We start from the raw sequence: 21621 nt of genomic DNA, 5'->3' as shown, positions 1-21621 counted from the left end.
CCAATTATAACAACAACGTTTGGAAACAAATTATACAATTATATCAAAGATAGCATATGATAAAAAATATAATTTTCCTATTAATATTTTATACTTTGAGTAAAAATTAAATTTGGATTCTTTGAAAAAAAAATTCATGCTAGAATATTATAAATGAAAAGTAGTAATCGAAAAAAGTATTTAGTTAGAAGTTTTTCAAAGAAAATAAAATATGTGAAATAATTAATGTATTATTATGTATAAACCTACGCGTGTTGATTTTTTTAATTAAAAATATAAAATATATTTTTGAATAAAGATTTATATTTTGATTTGTCATAAATGAAAAACTAGTTTCGTATCTGAAGATTTAAGTTTGAAATAAATGAATAAAAAAGATTTCATAAAATGTAATTATAATTTTGATTTCTACATTTTACAAAATTCATAATTTAGTTTTTAATTATTATTATTCGTTTTTTTTAAAAAAAGTGGATGCAGGGGAGGTCAAGGCTTCAGATCCGGTTCTTTTCTTTTCTTGGTTGTTTTTACATTCTCTTTCTCTTTCTCTTTCTCTCGCACACACTCCAATCAAATCAGATCACTCTGCGTTGTTGTGTCTGTTCATTTCAATTCCCGTTTCCAAAACCCTAAACCCGATTTTCGGTGAGATCGAGATCGAGATCGAACATGGATGAAGAGTACGATGTGATCGTGTTGGGCACGGGTCTCAAGGAGTGCATTCTCAGTGGTCTTCTCTCCGTCGATGGCCTCAAGGTACTCTTTCCATTTCAATTCAACCCTGCGCATCTTCTCACTTTCCTTTTTCTTTTCAATCGATCTAATCCTCGCATTCTAATTCCTTTATTTCAGGTTCTGCATATGGATAGGAATGACTATTACGGAGGAGAATCCACTTCACTCAATCTTAATCAGGTTTTTTATTTTTCTTTTCTGCTGAAATTAAATTAAATTTAATTCTCTTGTTGTTGATGTTTGAATTGTGGAATGGTGATTATCTTCAGCTTTGGAAGAGATTCAGGGGAGATGACAAGCCTCCTCCACAGTTGGGTGCTAGCAGGGACTACAACATCGATATGAACCCTAAGGTCTGATTTATTTATATTCTAGTATGCTAAATTATGATGGATATGAACTTGATGTACCGTGTTGTGTGACATTATTTGTTTTTTTTTTTCTAGTTTATTATGGCTAATGGCAATTTGGTGCGGGTTCTCATTCACACTGATGTTACAAAGTATCTCTCTTTTAAAGCTGTCGATGGGAGCTATGTGTTTAATAAAGGAAAGGTGTGTTTGCGTTTCTGATTTATCTTAATGGGAGGTTTGTTGTTGTTTTAGATGTTTTAATTGTTTTGTTGTTGGGTTTCTCAGGTTCACAAAGTGCCCTCAAACGACATGGAAGCCTTAAAGTCCCCACTTATGGGACTATTTGAGAAACGCCGGGCACGCAAGTTTTTCATATATGTACAAAATTATAATGTTAGTGATCCCAAGGCCCATGAGGGGATGGACTTGACAAGAGTGACTACTAAAGAGTTGATAGCGTATGTGTACACTTGTTTTCTTGCTGTGTTGTTGCTTTTGTAGATTTAATGACTCAGCTTTTACATTGATTTGATAATCTGCATATGCATAGTGAATTTGGTATAGGTAGAAAATAGGAATAATTAGCATGTTTTGTTGACCTTAATACTTTTTTAGTGGCATCACGCTATCTGGCCCCCTCCTTAGAGAATCTGAAAGACCCTTTTCTATAAATTTTGAACCTGTTCATTTGGAATCTATTTTCTTCTACTGTATTTTTAGTTACTTATGTTTATTCATTTTAATTTTATTCCATTATTTCTTTAGTGACTGGTTTAATCCTGTTTTTCAATTTAAATTTCTTAGTATTTACTTCAATTCAATGCACATAGAAATTTACTATGTAATTTTTTCCTTTACGAGGTCAAGAAATTTTGATTTAGTTACATCTTATTTTACATATAGCAGATAACAGTCATGTAAAGTTGGTACTATGTAAATTTTGAACCTGTTCATTTGGAATCTATTTTCTTCTACTGTATTTGTAGTTACTTATGTTTATTCATTTTAATTTTATTCCATTATTTCTTTAGTGACAGGTTTAATCCTGTTTTTCAATTTAAATTTCTTAGTATTTACTTCAATTCAATGCACATAGAAATTTACTATGTAATTTTTTCCTTTACGAGGTCAAGAAATTTTGATTTAGTTACATCTTATTTTACATATAGCAGATAACAGTCATGTAAAGTTGGTAGTATATGGTCACTTATGTAAGTGTATATTATATTGGTCCAAAACTCCAAATTTGAAGTATGTGATGGTTCATTTGACATAATTTCTATGTACATATAAAATGTACATATTAATTGCTTGTCTTATATATCATGATGATCAAACATTTCCTTCTCTTCATCCCTGTAATTAAAAGAAGAAATTAACTTTTCTCGTTGGTCAGAAGGAGTAACTTTAAAGCGTCTTTTGCTTTTGTTGTTCCTGTGACAGAAAATATGGCCTTGATGATAACACTGTAGACTTCATTGGTCATGCTTTGGCGCTTCACAGAGATGATCGCTACTTGACTGAGCCAGCACTGGACACTGTGAAGAGAATGAAGGTAAATTTACTGGTTTATCATCATGAACTTGTAATTCATTTTCAGTAGTCTTATTTGAAAGTTTCTTCTGTGCCATTTGGTTCCCATTTGCATTATTTGGTTTCCTTCTTGTAGTTATATGCAGAGTCTCTTGCACGCTTTCAAGGAGGGTCACCTTACATATATCCTTTGTATGGTTTAGGAGAGCTTCCCCAGGTATCACACTCATACTTTTTTAGTTAGTGTGTTGGAATTTGTTTTGCTCAGGATTTGTTAATTGTTTTCTTTTTGTCCAGGCATTTGCACGGCTTAGTGCAGTTTATGGTGGAACATATATGTTGAACAAGCCTGAGTGCAAGGTATATACTCTTTTTTACATGCATTCACGACAAACATCCAACACCCTCCTTTTTTATCTCAATTGACACTAATCTAAGGCTTGTCATAGTTGAACAATTACAACTTTAAGAGGATTATATTTTGGTTGATCAGTCTTTGAACAATAATTTTTGTTAGATCTTTGAATGCCATGCTTATTAAATTTTGTTATATTAGGTATGCTAATAATTTGTCATCAATCGGTTGATATTTTAGGTTCTTTGAAAAGTGAAAACTATATTAAATGTGCTAGTTTGGAGACACTTTATTGAGCGAAAAACAGTACTCCCTTCGTCCCATGATAAGTATTGTGTGAGAAGAAAAATGAAGTCCAATAATAAGTGCCATTTTAGTTTTTCGTTGTAATATTACTTTTTCCGTTCCCTAATATTATTAATGATGGGCAACAAAAACTATAAATAAATTATGATGAGATTAATTTTGTAAAATTGCTATTCTCTTTCATCTATTTTATTATTATTATTTTTTATATATGTAAGACTGCATTCTCCATGGAACTGATGTAGTATTTAATTATTCTAAAATTTACAGGCATGAATTAATACTAATTTTGGAAAATTTATTCACTGGTCAATTAAATAGTTATGATTTAATATACCCTACTTTTATTATAAATATGTATATATATATATATATATATATATATATATATAATAGCCTCTTAAATTCTTTGAACTTGTTATTTATTTTAAAAAAATTAGCTTTGTTTATTTTGATCTCCCTTTTTCTGCTGTAATAATTGCTATTTTGATTTGTATTTGAAGTTTGAAAGACATGTTGATATACATTGTCTTGCTGAGAACCTGTGGAATATTTATTTTTTCGCTTGAATGCCAGGTAGAATTTGATGATGAAGGAAAGGTTATCGGTGTCACATCTGAAGGGGAAACTGCAAAATGCAAAAAAGTTGTTTGTGACCCATCATATTTGCCCGGAAAGGTATTAGAAACAACTTTTTGTCTGATTATTTGCAACCAATTCAGGTGATGGTGAGAGTGAAAAACTTTTTGCTTCTAAAGCCTTGAAGCCATGCTATTTTACTAGTTTTGTTTTTGAAGAATGCTTAGCCACTGCTGAACGCTGATAAAATATTAGTGGCAAATGTTGAAGTGATATTTATTTCTTAAATAAATATTTGTGGTAAACTCCATCCTTTAAAACAAAATTGTAATAATTTCAACAGGTGAGGAAGGTTGGTAAGGTTGCAAGGGCAATAGCCATCATGAGCCACCCAATCCCCAGCACTGATGATTCCCATTCGGTGCAAATTATTTTACCTCAGAAGCAGTTGGGTCGGAAGTCGGACATGTAAGTTTCCATGCAGCTTCTTAATATATATATATATTATAGTTAAATTTGCTGAGAATCTGTTGCATTATAGATACATATGTTTCATGCTACTGGGACCATTAATTAGCGTTAGCTGTGCTTGAATGAAGCTAAATCCTTCAGTTTCATCTGAGTTATTTTTGTTACTAATCATGAAAATAATCAAATATTTTCAGCATGAAGTTTGTTGCTTCGATTTTATTTATTGTATAAATTGTTAATGTAATGAATTTCATTGAAGTAGAGGTAAAATCACTGAATCGGATGACAATTTGCATATATATATATATATATATATATATATATATATATATATATATGACATGTACATTGTATTTCAACATTACAAACAATTAATATTGAACAGCACCTTTGCGTGGTAAATTCAATATGATGAATACAAGCTTAGACTATACCTATTATCTTTATTGTTCTGCCGTGATTTTCTTTTGAGCTGTATAAAATGCTGAGTGATTCTTGGCCTTCCAAAGTCAATTTTGGGGATACTATTGCTGTTTGGACCTTCCACATATTTTTATGGATTTGGAGAAGAATGACCTTGCTGTACAATTTCTTGAATAGAAATTTCAACTCCACATCTTTTTATTTTCCCATCATTTCACTTCCTTGACCTAAGCAACATTCCTACCTGTGCTGCCCATTCTTTACTTTAGCTGTCATTGGTTACTCTCAATTTGTTACAAATAAACATGCAGAAAGATAATAACAGCCCAAAAGATATGAACCCCATGCATTGCTGAATAAGGCATCTCCTGAGCATTTTGGATAAAGCAAAGTTGTAGAATATTTGGATTCTTATTTTTGGAGTCTCATGATCTTAACAGTCCTACTGGGCCTTGGTTCTACTATTTGTATTGTTCTAGTAATTGACCTAAACTATTGGTATAAATGACCATTAGGTATCAATCTCCTTCCATATTGTCCTTTAGTTTTCTCTTTTCCTCCCTTTTCATATATAGACTATATAATTTCATTTCAACAGTTATAAATGTAATCTTAAGCTTTTATTAAAATGTAGTAAATAATGCCATGAAAAAGTTATGATCTTGTAAGGCCAGTGGAAACCTTCAACTTGGAAGGTAATTAAATCAAATATGATTTGATATTTAAATTGTATTTTTTTTAAATCGAATATGATTTGATATTTAAATTGTATTTTTTTTTAAATCGAATGTTCTTTTATGTTATCCTTTGCAGGTACCTATTTTGTTGCTCATACACTCACAATGTTGCTCCAAAGGGAAAATTTATTGCATTTGTATCATCCGAGGCAGAGACCGATCAGCCAGCAATTGAACTAAAACCTGGAATTGATCTTCTAGGACCTGTTGATGAGATATTTTTTGACATCTATGACAGATATGAACCGGTCAATGAACCGGCTTTGGACAACTGCTTTATATCAATGGTGAGTTTACTTAGTCTTGTTAATATCTTTGCTGTATGTTGTTGATATAGGTTGACAGTACTGTATTTAAATTTCTTTTACAGAGTTATGATGCTACTACTCACTTTGAGTCGACTGTCGATGACGTTCTCAACATGTATACAATGATAACTGGAAAGGTAAGTTTTATGCCGTGGTGATATCTTGTTTCCATTTCTTGAATTAATTTTGGAAGCCGCAGATAGAGACATTGTTGTACAATAGCCTTTTTTCTAGAAGTTAAGACCATAACAGTTATAATATCTTATCACGTTTCTATAAGTCTACATACTGCAGAATTCAATTATTCTTATTCGTCTCTGGAAAAGTAGTTGCTTAGGTACAAACAAATCTTTGAAAATACCACTTTGTTTTCATTCTGTTTTGCAGCCTCACCCTTGTTTTCTAGTTTCAAAGATTCCTGATCAAATATTTGAAAAATATAAAATGAGAACTAGGTAGCAATTTTGTAATTTAAAGTGAAAATAAGAAATGAAAACAGAATATTTTCTCAAAGTAAATACATCATTAGATTCCCTTCTTGCCCACTTCCAAAAGCTAAAAAAATCAGAAATATTTTTAATTAATCTGTTTAGTACGAGCTGCTTTCTTACGGTCATTTTGTAAACTTCTACGGGAAACTGTTATCAAGTTACCTGTTGATAAAACTGATAACAGAATGTAACAAACAAGGAAAGATCCGAGAGGAGTTAATTTTGTATTATTCTTCAAGAATTAAAGAATTTAAGTATACAGGGTTCAGGATATTGAAGACAGCTGGACTCTGTATAGAGAAAATTCCAAATATTTTCCTACCACTTATTCTAACTAATTCCCTTTTTATAGTCCCCTTAATTCTTCTTCAATATTGTTAACCAACAATTTATTAACAGAGTTAGCAACCCGTCAATCCTATCTTATCATGCCTCCTAGAATACATTTGTCTGATAGGAGGTTAAGTTTTATCAACTTTAAGTTGCAGTGAGTTTTAAATTTTATTTTGCTTCTTTCTGTTTCTTATGCAATGGATGTCTTGCGGAAATTTGATGGTTTACCGTTTTAGTGATCTATTTTGTTAATAAAATGTTTATTGCTCTTTAGCCAATCATTTTCTTAATATTAAGATTTTCATATCTTCCGAAATTGGTTGTCTTTTTATGAAACATTATATCATTCTGGAAGTGTAGGCTCGTCAATACTTTGAACGAAGAACATGTATTTTGGTACTCTTTAACCAAGCATTTTGTTAATATGAGGAATTTAATATCTTTCTATTGGTTGCTTTTTTATGAAACATAAGTAAACTCAACTGTAGACACGTTAATAATTTTTTCTTTAACATTGTAATTTTTTTTGTATTTGTTGTATTGTAACTGTATTAATGAGTAATGAAGAAAGCTTATGGATGAACTAGCTTGGGTAATCTTGAATAACGATTGATGATATTCTCTTGATAACTTTCTTGGCAATTGAGTGACATTCCAATTCTTGCACTCAATTTTGAACAGGTTATTGACCTTAGTGTGGATCTCAGTGCTGCTAGTGCCGCAGAAGAAGAGTAGAGAAAAGTGGTTTGATGTTCTTTATGACTTGTTGCTGGTGGGATCCGTAATGATGGACTTCACAAGGAATGTTATTAACGTTTATAATAAATTATGATATAAAGTGTTTCCTTTTTTAAAACAAGATTTGTGTTGCTGGGTTACTTTTTCCATTCAGAAGCTCCGTTGTGCGTAACAATTTATGTTGACATACATGTTATAATGCTTTCTGCTGCAGTGGCTTTAGTTTGGTAATGTAGTGCTATTTTCAAATTCTTAATTGCACTTCTCTTCCATTCTCATTTCTTGAAATTCATCTAGATTGTTGGGTTGAACTTTAATCGATCCAAGTTAAGTTGTGTGGCTTATCAGTTTCATTATTTAAACTGTAAGTTTAAAATAAGTGAAGTTGTAAAAGAAAAAACTGATATCTTGTAACTAGACTAGATTTGAAACAAAATCATTGAATTGAAGAATAAGAATGATTAAAACATATGAAAGCCTTTTACAAATGATTCATTAGGCTGGGATAAAATTTTCTAACTCGATACTTTACCTCATTATCATCATTTTTTTTATACTGACAATTATTTAAATCCCATCTCTAGATATTCAGTGGTTCACCATATCCTATTACTAGTTAAAATAGATATTCAATATATATTTCTAACCTCCCTTTATGATCATTTTTGTGTGGCAGTAGACACAAATCATTAATCATACTATAATTATTTTTAGATAGAAATATTAATAATTAATACACTTGTTCTTGTCACATTCGTATAGAATGAGATCAGTTCGAATTCGAATTAAGTAATAATGAAAAATTAAAATCCATCTAGATGCTGATTGATGAGATCAGGGAATCCACAAAAACCTGTCCCGTATTTTTTAGAATTTAATTTGTTTACATATTCTTAAAATAAATCATATGTTAAGTTATGAACTAAACTATATTAAAACAATGAAGTTCAAGAACTAAACGATATTTTTAATAAAATGTTCAATTTAAACCTTGTTATTTAATTATTATAATGATTAATTTATATGTTAATAATTGCAATTAATTTTATAGTCTCTTATTATCATTCTTTAGAAAATTTGATCCTTTCCTATTATTCTGATGACTCTTCAATGAATGTGTACATGAATTTTAGTTTCATAAAATCGTGTTATCAAATAAATTTTTAATTCTGCTGCTTAATAATACGAATATACTAGATAGGGATACATCACGGTGCAACCATGTGAAATAAAGAAACTAAGTTTTTTTTTAAGGTAATCTAATAAATTAAATGTACTTTAATAATTTAAAACGAAAATAAATATAAAGACATTGTGGATATAAACATACTTTGCCTAGTGAGCCCTCAATTAATAGATATAATGTAATGTTAGTGTTACTATAATAAGAACTAGCCGATACCCAAAGGAGACTCGAAAAAAATATTAATTGTTGATAAAAAAACTTCGACATTACATTAATAGTTGATTAAATACAATTAAATTTACACTAACAATGCATAAAAAAACTGTTAAAATACGTAAAGTGTGTATTTTACTATTTGGGATGTCAATTTTTTTTTCCTATAATAATATTTGTATATATTTAAATCATAAATTATTTCTTTGGTATTTTGTTGATTAAATATTTCGTGGCCAAGAACTTCCCTATTGAATTGAACAATCTTTTTATTGGAACTAGATGTTCTGTTTTGAACTTAACTAAATTGTATATTTATGTTCAAATTTAACTATACTGCATAATCAAAACAGTATAGCTTTACTTTTTTAGACTAGGACAATATCGGTATGTTCAAAAATCTTTAAATTATTATTCGTTGATTTAGTATAATTTACTTTATTAATTTATATTAAAAAATACACACAAAAAATGAAAAACAAATATCAATCGTTCAAACGTAAAATCACAATGTTAAAAGTACTTATTCCTTTATTTATTATAGAGCTATGTTAGTTATTTTCTATTTTTTATTTTAAACGTTAAAAATGAAATAATAGTTTATAAGAAAATATTTAATTATTTACTTCACTAAACCATAATATTTGACATTTTGCTTTTATTGAAAAATTAAAACTAAAATAGCTAACTTAATAAAAGTCCATATAATATCTCTTAAAAAGACCTAATAATAATAATTTAACTTTTTAATATACTTTTGTATATTAAATAGAGCATAGCATTTAAAATATTTGAAAGCATAGTTCCATAATATAACAGTAATATAAGCAATTTAAGTTTAAAGAAATAAGATCCAAAATTTAGTTTGTACAGAATGTGAAAGTGAGTGTTGGGATAAGGTGAAGAAGAGCTTATACGGGATAGGCATATCCACGCAAGTACTTGGAGTCCACACCTGACTCACGGATTAGGGCAATGCGTCCTGTTCGTGCCACCTGAAACACCACCAACAACAACATATATCACTCTTTATTCATCATTATCTTACTCTACTCAAATTTAAACATCAATTTCTTAGATAATTTAAATAACTTCAAAAGTTATTAAAAACTATATTTTATATTAGTTTCATTATTTAAATTTATTATTTAACATATATAGTCACATGCAAATTATTTATTCACTGTGATATATTTTTATCATGTATTTTTTTATTTTACATTTTTAATAAAAAAAACACATGCTCCAAATTCTGGTTAAGACGCAGTTCTTAACTCTCCTTTGATTGGGATACTCCCCATTTTGTTTTTAAAATAATGGCTACTAATGTGGCACTTGATTTTGGATTTGATGAAAAATCAGAGTAAAAAACTCAACTGAACCCTTATGTCTAGGTACATCCATCCAAAGTGCAGCTTTATAAAAGTTCTAGGATACAATAATAACCATAATTTTAACACTCCCTAGCACATAAACTGTATGAACGAAACTTGGGACATATGAACTGAATTCTAGACTCTGTCAAGGACTAAGTGAGAATATCTACAATTCCAACCGCATAAGAAATATTAGGTCTAGTAAGAGCATATGATCTTTGTGAAATAACAGCGCCTTTCAACATTAAAATGACTGAACAAGTGCTGCTTTAGTTGAGAGATCCCAATGGTATCATTCCTTCTAATAACTATTTTGTAAACATAGACCATCAGCTAAACACACTTCCCATAAAAACTTTTATGACACAAAAAAACTGAACGATCTACCTACTTTGATTTAATCCAAAAACCTGCACAATATAATTGGATTTACCAAACGAAGCTCGAGGCAACTGTTTCCAATCATAGAGAGAGCGACACAATTTACACACTAGACGAGAGACTCTTCCTCGGCGACTAATCCAAGAAGTTGCTCGATCTAAATTTCCTCAAGATCATCATGAAGGAAATCACTTTCAATGTTAGGCTAGTGAAATGGCCAATGGTGAATAACAACCATTGCAAGACAAAGCCTAACAATGTTGATCTTGGCCTACAAGTCCATAAATTTGTGTATATCTTTTGGCCATCAACCGAGCTTACCACAGACCCAACTTTAACAACATAAACCCATATGCAACCAATTGTCTCCTTTCGAGAGGGAAAAGGAACCACATGCCATTGCTTGCACACATCTACATTTCATCAATCAAAGCTTGTCGTCGTTCAGGATGACCAAGTGCCTCATGAACAATGTTAGGAATAGTAGTGGAAGAAAAAGAAAAAACAAAAAGATTGTGATGGGGGATAGACGATGTTAACTCAAAAAGTTATAAATGGGATACAAATTACAAGTAGGTTGAATACTTTTCTTAAGACAAATAAGCCAATTTGAAGTAGAGTAGGAGTTGATAGAGAAAGATCCATGACATAAGAAATTTTTGAAGAAGTATTTGAATCATGAGAGACTTTGGGAAGAGTGGGAATGGGAAGAGCTCTCTGGGTCCTACATTGGTATGTAAGAAGAGGTGGTGGAACAATGTTACACTAGTTTTCAACTGACATATCTTTTGATAGTTGGAGAATAGCATTTGTGTCCCTTTTTAAAGCAAGAATATCCCAGAAAAACACATTTAATAACTTTTCTAGAGTGTTTGTCTAAACTTGGTGAGATATTATGAACAAAACAAGTACAACCAAATACCTTGAGAGATAAGAATTTAATTTTCAAGAAAGGAAAAAGACATTCTATTTATCTAAAAACAAGCAGTGAGAACTGCATTTCTTCAATGATGTACATGAACCTTTGTATTCAACACTAAAGAGTACGCAGTTTCAGTGACTAATCTAAAATAAGGGGACTAATCTAAAATACTTGTGAGGAAAAGAAGGAAGAAAGTTCAACAAAAGAAATATTTTTAGCATTTTCACTTCAAAAGACTTTAATTATCTTTCCAAATTGGTTCTTAATGTCATTAATGGAGATGAATATGGACAAAAGTTCATATTTGTCTTTCATTACAACTCAAGCACAATGGGAGAATTCATCAATAAAGGTTAAAAAATATCTGAAGTGAAAAGATGTGATACGCCTAGGTCCTCAAATACCTAAATGAATGGTCGAGAAAATTTAGTTACATCTTTTTTTTTAGTTTGTGTTGGAAATGTTGACGTCCTAGTTGACATGATTCACACTCTTCATCTAGTTTCTTAAGACTAAGAGTCATTATCTTCAACTTGGCTAGACTTAGGTGACCCATATGATCATACAAAAGTTGTGGTTGAGGTCGCAAAACAGGACACAAGTGGGTTTGTTTTCATAGAATATAGTCCTCATGATTCACGCCCTTCGCCAATCAGATGAGCTATATCATGTTCATGTTTGACAAGGGAATCAACATCAAAGGTTACAAAATAATTTAAAGAGCAAGTTAATTGGTTTAGAGAGATTAAATTATAAGGACAATGCAAAATGTACAAGACACAAAATAAAGATTTAAAGGAGATAAATGAACTTGATCAATTCTTTGAGATGCAACTTTGGATCCATTAGCTGCAGCTGATTTAAATGATTCAATTCTAGATGCAGCTGATTTTGATAATACAGTTTTTGATGTTGATGTTGATGAAGATGATGATGAAGATGATGATGGAGATGATTTCCTTAGAGGATTAGACGAATGAGACTTTTAGTTATTTTGTTGGTGTATGAACTTGTTTATTTTAATATTATGAAATTGGTATCATGAATTTTTTTTTTGTTAAATTTTTTATGTGAAGTAGACTCTTACGAGTCTACGAGTCGAGTCGGGTTCCCAGGGCTCCCACGAGTCTTGCCTAAGACAAAAACAGACATGAACACCTAGACTAGACTTCTAATATAGTTCATCCAAATTAAAATCATTATCACTCAAGAATTCCTCATTTCTTCCATCTAGCTAGATGGACCTGTAAAACGATAAAGAAAGCCAGTGAACTACACAAACAGAAGCCACACCTGTAGCTTAAGGTTTGAGGTTCACCCACCTAGAGGACAAGGCATTTGGATTGGGCTCCTTCTCTTGTGCTTAAGAATTGATATTTTCATTGAGAGTTTGGCAAGGGAAAGAAATACTTATAGGCTGAATTAAGGTACAAACCAAGTGAAGTCGTCAACGGACAAAGAGTTACCATCAGATATGTGTAGGGTGTACCCATACTACTCGGTAGTGATTCTGAGCATGGATGAACTCACCAACCGTGGCAAAAGAGTAGCATTGTGTAGGGTGTACCCATACTACTCGGTAGTGATTCTGAGCATGGATGAACTCACCAACCATGGCAAAAGAGTAGCATTGTATGATTCTACAAATTGGAATGCAATTCTGACTACTACGCAACTAAGTTAGAATTAAGAGATACATTTATCAAAGCAAATACACCAAATATGACTGAAAATCCATGGATCAAGGTGTTTAAACAAGTTCAACTGTCACAGCAAAATAGAGTATGTAAGAGAAAAAGTATAAAACATACCTCACAAATGCCATATGGTTCTAACAATCTCTGCAATGCAACCATCTTGTCCAAATCTCCAGTAAGCTAGTTCAAGAGAATTTCAATTAGATTTTAAAACAATTGAAAATAACAAAAGAACTGAAGTCATGATGGCAGACATTTTGAATGTAGCAACTACTTTCAAACAAATAAATAAGATTTACGTCATCAGTGTTGCTTGAACAAAATTATCTAACCCGTTCGTTTAAAATCCGTTAGTTTAGTTGACAGGAGAAATAATTAACTTAGAAGCAAAGCAAACAGTTTACACCCACCAATATGGTATCATCCGTTGTTAACTTCTACTTTTTACACCTTTTGTTTTTGAGGAAAAACATCAAAGAGCCCCACTTTTGTCACTAATATTAATCCGAAAGAAGAAAAATATAGAGTTAAAAAGGTTAGGGTACAATTCTACTTTTAATTACAATTATAAGTTATAACCTTTAAGATGGAAAAAATTCTATTTCTGATAGTTAATCAACTCAATAAAGATAGAAAACGGATGTGGAAAGCTGCAGACAGCAGCGATAAAAGAATTCTTATACATTTGGAAGATAGATCAATAGCTTAATATCATATATTTTCATGACCTAGAAAAAACTATACGACAAACTGAGGACCAGTTGGATCTCTGGTACCCCTGCCTAATTGGTGACTCTATTTGCTGTTGGAACAAATCTGGTTGCTAGATCCAGCAAATATTAAACTGGCAAGAATGCATGATCCTGTGACTTTGTAGCACAGTAACATTCAGCTGAAGTAAATTGGATTTTAGTACGATTTGTAGTTAGACTAGTCACTAAATTCAACATTCTTTCTACAGAAATGGCATCCAGCATCCACCAAGTTTGTCAGTATCAATATAAGTTGATGTTAAATAAGATGTTATATCAGTTGGTTGAAAGTGTACATAAAATTCACCTCTAGAGTTATTGTGTGATCAGATACATCAACAGCTCTGGCCCGGAATATGCTGGCGATATCGAGGACATCACGCCGTGCAGCAGCATTTACAGCTATCTTTATTAGCATCAATTCTCGCTCAGCAAATGGCAAATGGGTGATATCACGAACCTGAAGGAAATATCAGTCCAAATAAAGAAAAGAATAAAATGGCCAAAAATTATAATTTCAAAATGCTCAAATACTTATCCATTCTATCAATCTAGTTCTCAATAGATAAGGAAGAAACAAAAGATCGACCAATAATATTCATGCATCAAGAGTAGAAAGTTTTTTAATTTGAATTCCAGAGAAATAGGAATGTCAGGTGCCAAGAAATTATAAAGGTTTCTAAAACAAGACTAGTGTAGGCTACTAAAGTTTCAGGATACTCTTTTTATTGTTCACTTCCTATTAGGAAACACAAGATCACTAAATTTAACCTACATTTAACTCCCAACAAAGTGTTTTAACAAAAATGTCCTGTGGTAGGTAGCCAGGTGCACAAAAAAATAAGAGAAAGGAATAAAGTGGTTTAAACTACAGCTAACTACAGCCTTATGTCCATGGGCAAAAACAAGGGGGGAAGGTCACTATGATCAATAGTTTGAAAGATTACCTACTCAATGTTGAAATCTGTAGTTTAAAGAAATATCCTAACAACTTCAATAAATTCCTTAACCCAATATACCAATATCCTTAGTGTTGTTGCATTTTTGTATACTCTGAAGTAACTTCTGATTTTACAATATAATAGGATTATACAATGGACATACTTTTTCAGGCTTATCAAGATTAGTCAGTTCCTCCTCCTATTCCAAAGTTTCACCACAAATTGCAAAAAATAAAAAATAAAGAACTTAAACAAGCACTTAGATATTTGGGATTTTTTTTTAAACCTCTCTCAAGAAAATGACAAAAGTATGTGAATAAATCCAAAAGAAACTTACACAAGCACTCAAACTGCTAGAAGACACAAGAAACAGTAAGAAAAAAAATGTATCACTCAAAGCAAATAATTTGTTTATAGGATATGATGCATTCGTTTTTCATAGAGATTCTGAACCTCATGCAGCTCTACTAGCTTGTACAGTTGCTGCACCAGCTTGCTGATTGTCTCATCTGTCCCAGGAACCACAGTTGTGAGTCGAGAAAGTCCTTCAACTTCTGCATGTCCGACAGCTAAACTCTGAAAATAACAAAGCAGATGAGAAACCGAGAAACCAGAAGGATTTGACTTGTGGGCTTGTGATACAGAAATATATTTTTTTAAACTAAAGAAATAAACCTGAATGTTATAGCCCCTTCTAGCAAAAACTCCTGTAACAATGTTTAGAACTCCAGGAGAATCATTCACAAGCATGGATAAAGTGTGTGATCGAATTCCAGTAACCTGAAGGTAATATCCCAACAGTAAGACAGTCTCAAGCATTGTCATTCAGAAATTGATGAAAACAGCATGCTAATGTACAACAAACATAAACTACGTTTGGCTCTTTACAAGCATGAAAAATTAATAGTTAGAATTAAGATTTCATAGGCGACAAAATTAGGAAGCCCTTTTTAACTAAAAAAAATTGTCCCAAGACTTCATGGTTAGAAATCGAGACTCAATAAACATTTAATACTTGATTTCTGAAATACAAAATCACACAAACACAACTTAATTAAATTTAAGATATTGGAAAAAAACCCAAATCCTGCATTAACTAGAGATAGAACCTGAAATTCTTACAGGTAGAACCTGAAATTCAAAAACAAGAAAGGCAAAGGTACCATAATTTGTAGGAGCTTCTCCAAACCAAGTAGAAATTGAAGAGTAAAAACTTGCAAGTGAAATACCACACTGCAGTTGAGAGACTCTCAAGTTTTGCCCCACTCCCCACCCAAAAAATACCTTAAAAATGTTTAAAGATGGTTTATTTAAAGAATAACCTATAAAAGAGAAAGTAACAGAATATGGCAACCAGCATTTCTGTCTAGATCGGTCAGAAGCACATCAGAAGTAAGTTAATACTTATGGTAATAAAACTAGGGCAACCCATTGTACAAGGCTTTGTCAAGGTAAAAGAAAAATTAAACAACTCAATGAATAATGTTGGAATTCCAGGATTTAAGGTATTAAGTGAGGAAAAGTGATAAAAAAAATAAAGAAAAACTGAGGTACTTTTTGGTTTGATAAAACATTTTATGTTCCACTTTTAATACAAAATGCCACCTTGTTTTCACGTTTTGGTTTGTAAAAGAAATATCAAAAACAATTCTTTATTGATTTGTTTTCACTATTTCTTATACAAATTCTTTAAAATAAGAAATAAAGTGAAAACAGAAAGCTTTTCTTAAACGAAATGAACCCTCTATCAATTTGATACTAGCTGAGTGTATTACAATGCATTAATATGTTTATAACACTGGCATAATAACCCTAATTACAGAAACATATCATGATAAGATGAGAAAAAATGGAAACTAAACCTAATTTTAGAGAGAAAAAACTTGTTTGCCAGAAAGACGGTACATTAGGAGGGAGAAAAATGTTAGAAGATGCTGGAAGGTTGACATTGAGGATTGAGGATTAATTTGATGAAAATATTACGAAATTAAAATAGAACTCCTAATTAAAATATACCTCTCTAATATCATGTTGGAATTATGGGACTTTGGGTATTAAGGTAGGAAGAAAGAAAAAAGAGATGAAAAACTGTTAGGTGCTATTTGAGATAAATTATATTTATAATGTATTGATAAGATAAAGAAATATGATACCTAATCATAAAAAATGACAGGGAAATTGGGAAACTATTCCTAGAGGATAATCTTAAGATAATTTTGGATACTTCATATATTCTTTAATAAATATATTCAAATGTGTACCTAAAAAGTCATACAAACTACATCACTATCTAAATCAAATTCCACAGGGGAAAGATCAAATAAAAAAATCACTAACAATAAACTGTAAAGGAAGAAAATGTAGGTATATTTACAACAATGAATTAACAGAAAAGAAGAAAAGGGATGCATTTAAGGACAATAAGCAACCGCAAACCATCTTACCTCATCATCAATGAGGACACCCCAGTGAGCGTCAAGTACTTGATTGACTGTAAAACCCTCTGAAGGTTCTATAGGATAAACGTCTCCCTTCACACAAGCAAACATGTCAAAATGAAAGGTCAGAAACTAGATCTCGTTCTACTATTTAGCAAATAAAGTCAAGTACAGAAGTGGGGTGGGGAGGATATTGAACATGTAGTAATGGAGGGTATTTATGGTAATTTATTCTTTGCAAGTTGTTCTTCTTTAGCCCATCATTGAAACTCTACGAACCTAAAAATTATGTTAAGCAAAGAGCCAAAACAATGTAAACCTAGCAAGTGACCTAGAATATATCATTCAATTTCTACCACGACCTAGCAAGTGACAAGAACCAAATAATTGCCCTGAATTCTGGTGTTGAAGGAAGGTGGAAGACATGAAAGAAAAGTACATGGATAATGAACAAAGACACAGTCAACAATAAAAATTCAATTCAATAGACCTAGAAGCCTCTTAAAAAAACAGTGAAAAAGGAAAAAAGTGTACAACTGTGTAGAGGATAAAATTTACAAAATAAATGGGAAAAAATATTTAAGAAATATGGAAAAAAAAATGGAGAATGTAGAGAGCCTGCCCAGTTGCATCATGTAAGAAATGACAAACGTACGTTCAAAATATTAGTGAGCATAATACCAAAGAGAACATGTAAACACAATTTTGTTCCATAAAAAGCTCTAGGGAAGCTACATTCTTTAAGGTGAGGCCGGTATACTCCAGCCACAGATGCACAAAGTGCAAACTACCATGAAACTTCAGCCTATGAGTTTACCAAACCTTTTTAAAAAGATTAAAATTTATTCCAAAGCACAAGGGACAAAAGGTTTCTGGTTGTAAAGACCATCTGTAATGTCAATAGTGTTTGAGATATGCACAAGCCTTGAAACCATTTTCCAAGATTTCTCTAGTGGAATACTTCAGCAAACTAAGTTTGTTCGTGATTTCTAAATTTAACACTTCAATAGGATATGTCAATTATTTAATTTTAAGTTTGCATATTTCAATTTTCAAGTTGAAGTGTTCAAACATAGGTTTAAAAGGAAACAGCAGAGTTAAAGAGTAAATAAGATCATACCCCCACAGGCGTATCATTTTTGGCAACAGGATTCATATTTTTTGCTCCCACAAGGGCATTAACAGATGTTTTTCTTTCGAGATCTGGATAAGAAGCAGCTGAATACCGCCAAAATGGAGCAGATGCACCCATCTTTTCCCTTCTTAATGCAATCTAAGAATAGTTGCATCATCCAATATTTAGTCAATTTTGCTCAGCCTTACAATATAATGCTCAACAAAGTGGACAGCATACAAAAGTTAAGAAAATTTCTTAGGTACTCAATTGAACATTCCAACCTTTCCAGTTCTAGCTATTTCTTTAATTCCAAACTTGCTCAAATTTCTTTGAACCGCAGCCATCTTCCCTGGATCTCCAGTGACCTGTAATTAGCATAACAACTCATCTAATAGTATGACCTGATTTTATGTCCAAGAATAGCTAATAATAAATTGCAAGCAATGATGGTAATGGTTGTGACTAAGTAATAGTTAAATGGAAAAGAAAATATGAGACAAACACTTGATAAAATAAGGTTAAGGTTAAAAACATCTACCCAGCTCATCAGCGCACTATTTATTCCTGATATTATTTAAAGATAATCAAAATCCTGTTTGTGTAAAAGTGAAAGACAATAAATAAAAAACAAAATAACTAAAAGTGGTCAGTCGAACAAGTCAACTACATACAGTAATACTAAAACCTTAGTATCCTAATTTTACCATTATTAATGCAATGAAAGAAAGAGTATATGAATACATGTGGCATATTCCCTACACGAGCTGTTTACAAGGCACTGTATATATGTACCATACTATTATAATACAATTTACCTCCATAATAAAAAATTATCTAAATGAAACTTCAATGATATTTTTTCCCCACTTTACAAGTTCAATCCGATTGATTGTGAACCCACGGCCAAATAATAATACCAACTGCATAAACAGAGACCCGGCAACAAGATACCAGAAATTTGATGATGGCCACACAATGACTTCTGTAACTTCAATTTTTGTCAAATGATCCTTCATTGTGGCACAAACAGCACTGTTGAATCAATTGACATTTTAAAATATTTGAGTCATGGCAATGGTTAAGATTTGAGCACCTTGGAATTTGAAGAAATTATCCCTACAATTGAGAACTTGTAACATGTACACAAGGCACTCTCAAAATTTTCTCTAAACAAATACATAAATTGAATGTACTGTTATAAGGAAACAAATATAGCCCAAAAAAAATCTTCATGAAGGCATTAACAAATATTCTCAATTAACCGAGGGCAGCAATAACAAGAAATGCATGGTCGGCATACCCTTGCCTTCAATTACTATTATTTTACAAGATGCGTATGAACACAGCATGCACCAACATGTAAATTAAAACATATTACAAGGTGTCCAGCAATAACCTCAATTGTCACCGAATGTTCCGAGATATCCACAATCTTAGCTCTGAAAATGTCCACCAACCACTTCAACTGAGAATATCCAATCAACAGAATAAATAAATAAATAGAAGCAAACAAAAAATAAAACACATACACATAACAAATGCAAGCACATACAACAATCACTAAGCAGCTACCTCCGCATGGTGCTTCGGATCCGCATGCACTTTTATGAGCATCAATTCACGTTCTACCTGTGGTTCCCTCGAAAGATCCTCCACCTGGCCAGCAAACAACACAAACAGAATCAGTGTGCACGTTTCCTTCACATTCATTGTCTCAAAACCTTCACTACCAAACAATTTTTCCAAAATAGCATCACAATAAAATGCTAATCACAAAACTCCCGCCGTATGTTACGAACAGAAGTGAACCTTCAAAACGTTGACGAGCTTCTGAAGCTGCTCCATGACTTGGAGCAGCACCTTATCGGTCCCTGACACGACAATGGTGAAGAGCGCCCTGTCCTCATTGAGGCCTACGGCGAGCGATTCGATGTTGTATCCTCTCCGCGCGAAAACGCCGGCAATCCTATTTATCATTCCGCTCTCATCGCCGACGAACACCGAAATCGTGTGTCGCCGAACCCTGCATTGTAAAATGAAATCATTAATCAGCAACAAATCGAAACACTAACTAACAGGAGTAAGGAAGTGAATGAAAGGAACGGAAGACGTGCTTCGAGCGAGCGGGGGAGGGCACAGAGGGAGGGCTGCTGGCGGAGACGGTAGTGGCGGAGGTGTTGGCGGCGGAGACAGTGAGTTTGTTAGCGCGGAAGGTGTGAGGTGTGAAGAAGGAAGGTAGTTTGGGAGAGAATGAAGGTTTAGGTTGGAGAGAAGGAAATTTGAGGGTTTGGATTGGGGTTAGAGTCGCTGCCATTTCTAGAAGTTAAACAAATTGAGAGCAATGGTGGTGGTGGCGGCGGCAGCAGAGAATATGTGTCAGTGAGCGCAACTCGTGTGCTTCTTCTACTACTTCCTCTCTACTGTGGCAACCATTTTTACTTTTTATATAAATACTATAGTTAGAAAAATAGGAGTACCTTTTTTATTTTCAATTTATAGTATATATAGTCAATTTAATATATGTTAGGCTAAATGGTATTTTGATCTTAAAAATGTAAAAGTGTGTCAAATTAATGTAATAAAAAAACCATTTTTAGTTCTTAATAGATAAAAGTGTGATAATTATTTTTTATGTTAAGTTTTGTAATATTACTTTATCACTAAATTATAATATTTAAGGATTAATATATGGTTTATTGTTTTCTTTAAATCAATTTAATACAAATATAAAGTTAAGGAACCAATTTGTGTCCTTTTTATATGTTAGTTTGTCTGCTTAAGGAACCCTAAGTTTATTGTTTTAAAATTTATCTTTAAGATGCAAACAAATTTTAATATTATTAACAATTTGCCTCTTTTCAAATTAAAAATAAAAAAATGGATATCAATATTTTATATTGGAGCAAAAGTGAAGTTTTGAAAATTCACATATATTAAAATATAACAAAATAATAGATTCAAAAGTAAGTTTGAAATATCATATCACTTGATAGATCATAATTATGGAACACATGATCAATTAGACTTACAAGAAAAAAAATATTTAATTTTTGTAGTCTTTTTAGGTTTTATTATTACATTTATATTGTTTGCATAATATTATTTTTCTTAGTTTATAAAATATATATGGTTTACATGTGTAATTTGATGTAATCTACAATTTTTTAAAATGATTTATTATAAAATTATAACTAGTATTAAAATATTTAATTACTTAATAAAAAATTAAAAAAATA

At 31.7% G+C, this 21621-nt stretch overlaps 2 protein-coding genes across 2 annotated transcripts; one reads left to right on the top strand and one right to left on the bottom strand.

Moving 5' to 3' along the window:
* Positions 1-450: 450 nt before the first annotated feature.
* Positions 451-7611, top strand: LOC137812236 (guanosine nucleotide diphosphate dissociation inhibitor 2). Its single transcript, XM_068614155.1, has 13 exons — positions 451-756; positions 853-915; positions 1005-1088; positions 1182-1289; positions 1374-1546; positions 2532-2643; positions 2758-2838; positions 2919-2981; positions 3859-3960; positions 4205-4329; positions 5569-5779; positions 5863-5937; positions 7306-7611. Exons 1-13 carry the CDS (start codon positions 670-672, stop codon positions 7357-7359), a joined length of 1338 nt encoding a protein of 445 aa, XP_068470256.1. The 5' UTR covers positions 451-669; the 3' UTR covers positions 7360-7611.
* A 1931-nt stretch (positions 7612-9542) lies between these two features.
* On the bottom strand, positions 9543-20860 carry LOC137812235 (acetolactate synthase small subunit 1, chloroplastic-like). Its single transcript, XM_068614154.1, has 12 exons — positions 20500-20860; positions 20195-20408; positions 19958-20041; positions 19782-19850; positions 18667-18750; positions 18389-18541; positions 17275-17361; positions 15506-15610; positions 15284-15406; positions 14197-14349; positions 13252-13317; positions 9543-9756 (listed from the first exon to the last, which is right to left on the bottom strand). The coding sequence occupies exons 1-12, from the start codon at positions 20697-20699 to the stop codon at positions 9673-9675; spliced, it is 1422 nt and encodes a 473-aa protein (XP_068470255.1). The 5' UTR covers positions 20700-20860; the 3' UTR covers positions 9543-9672.
* Positions 20861-21621: the final 761 nt, after the last annotated feature.

This window comes from Phaseolus vulgaris, chromosome 2 (genome assembly GCF_000499845.2).
Source record: "Phaseolus vulgaris cultivar G19833 chromosome 2, P. vulgaris v2.0, whole genome shotgun sequence".
NCBI classification, from domain to species: domain Eukaryota; kingdom Viridiplantae; phylum Streptophyta; class Magnoliopsida; order Fabales; family Fabaceae; genus Phaseolus; species Phaseolus vulgaris.
This window is presented reverse-complemented; position numbering and strand designations above follow the sequence as displayed.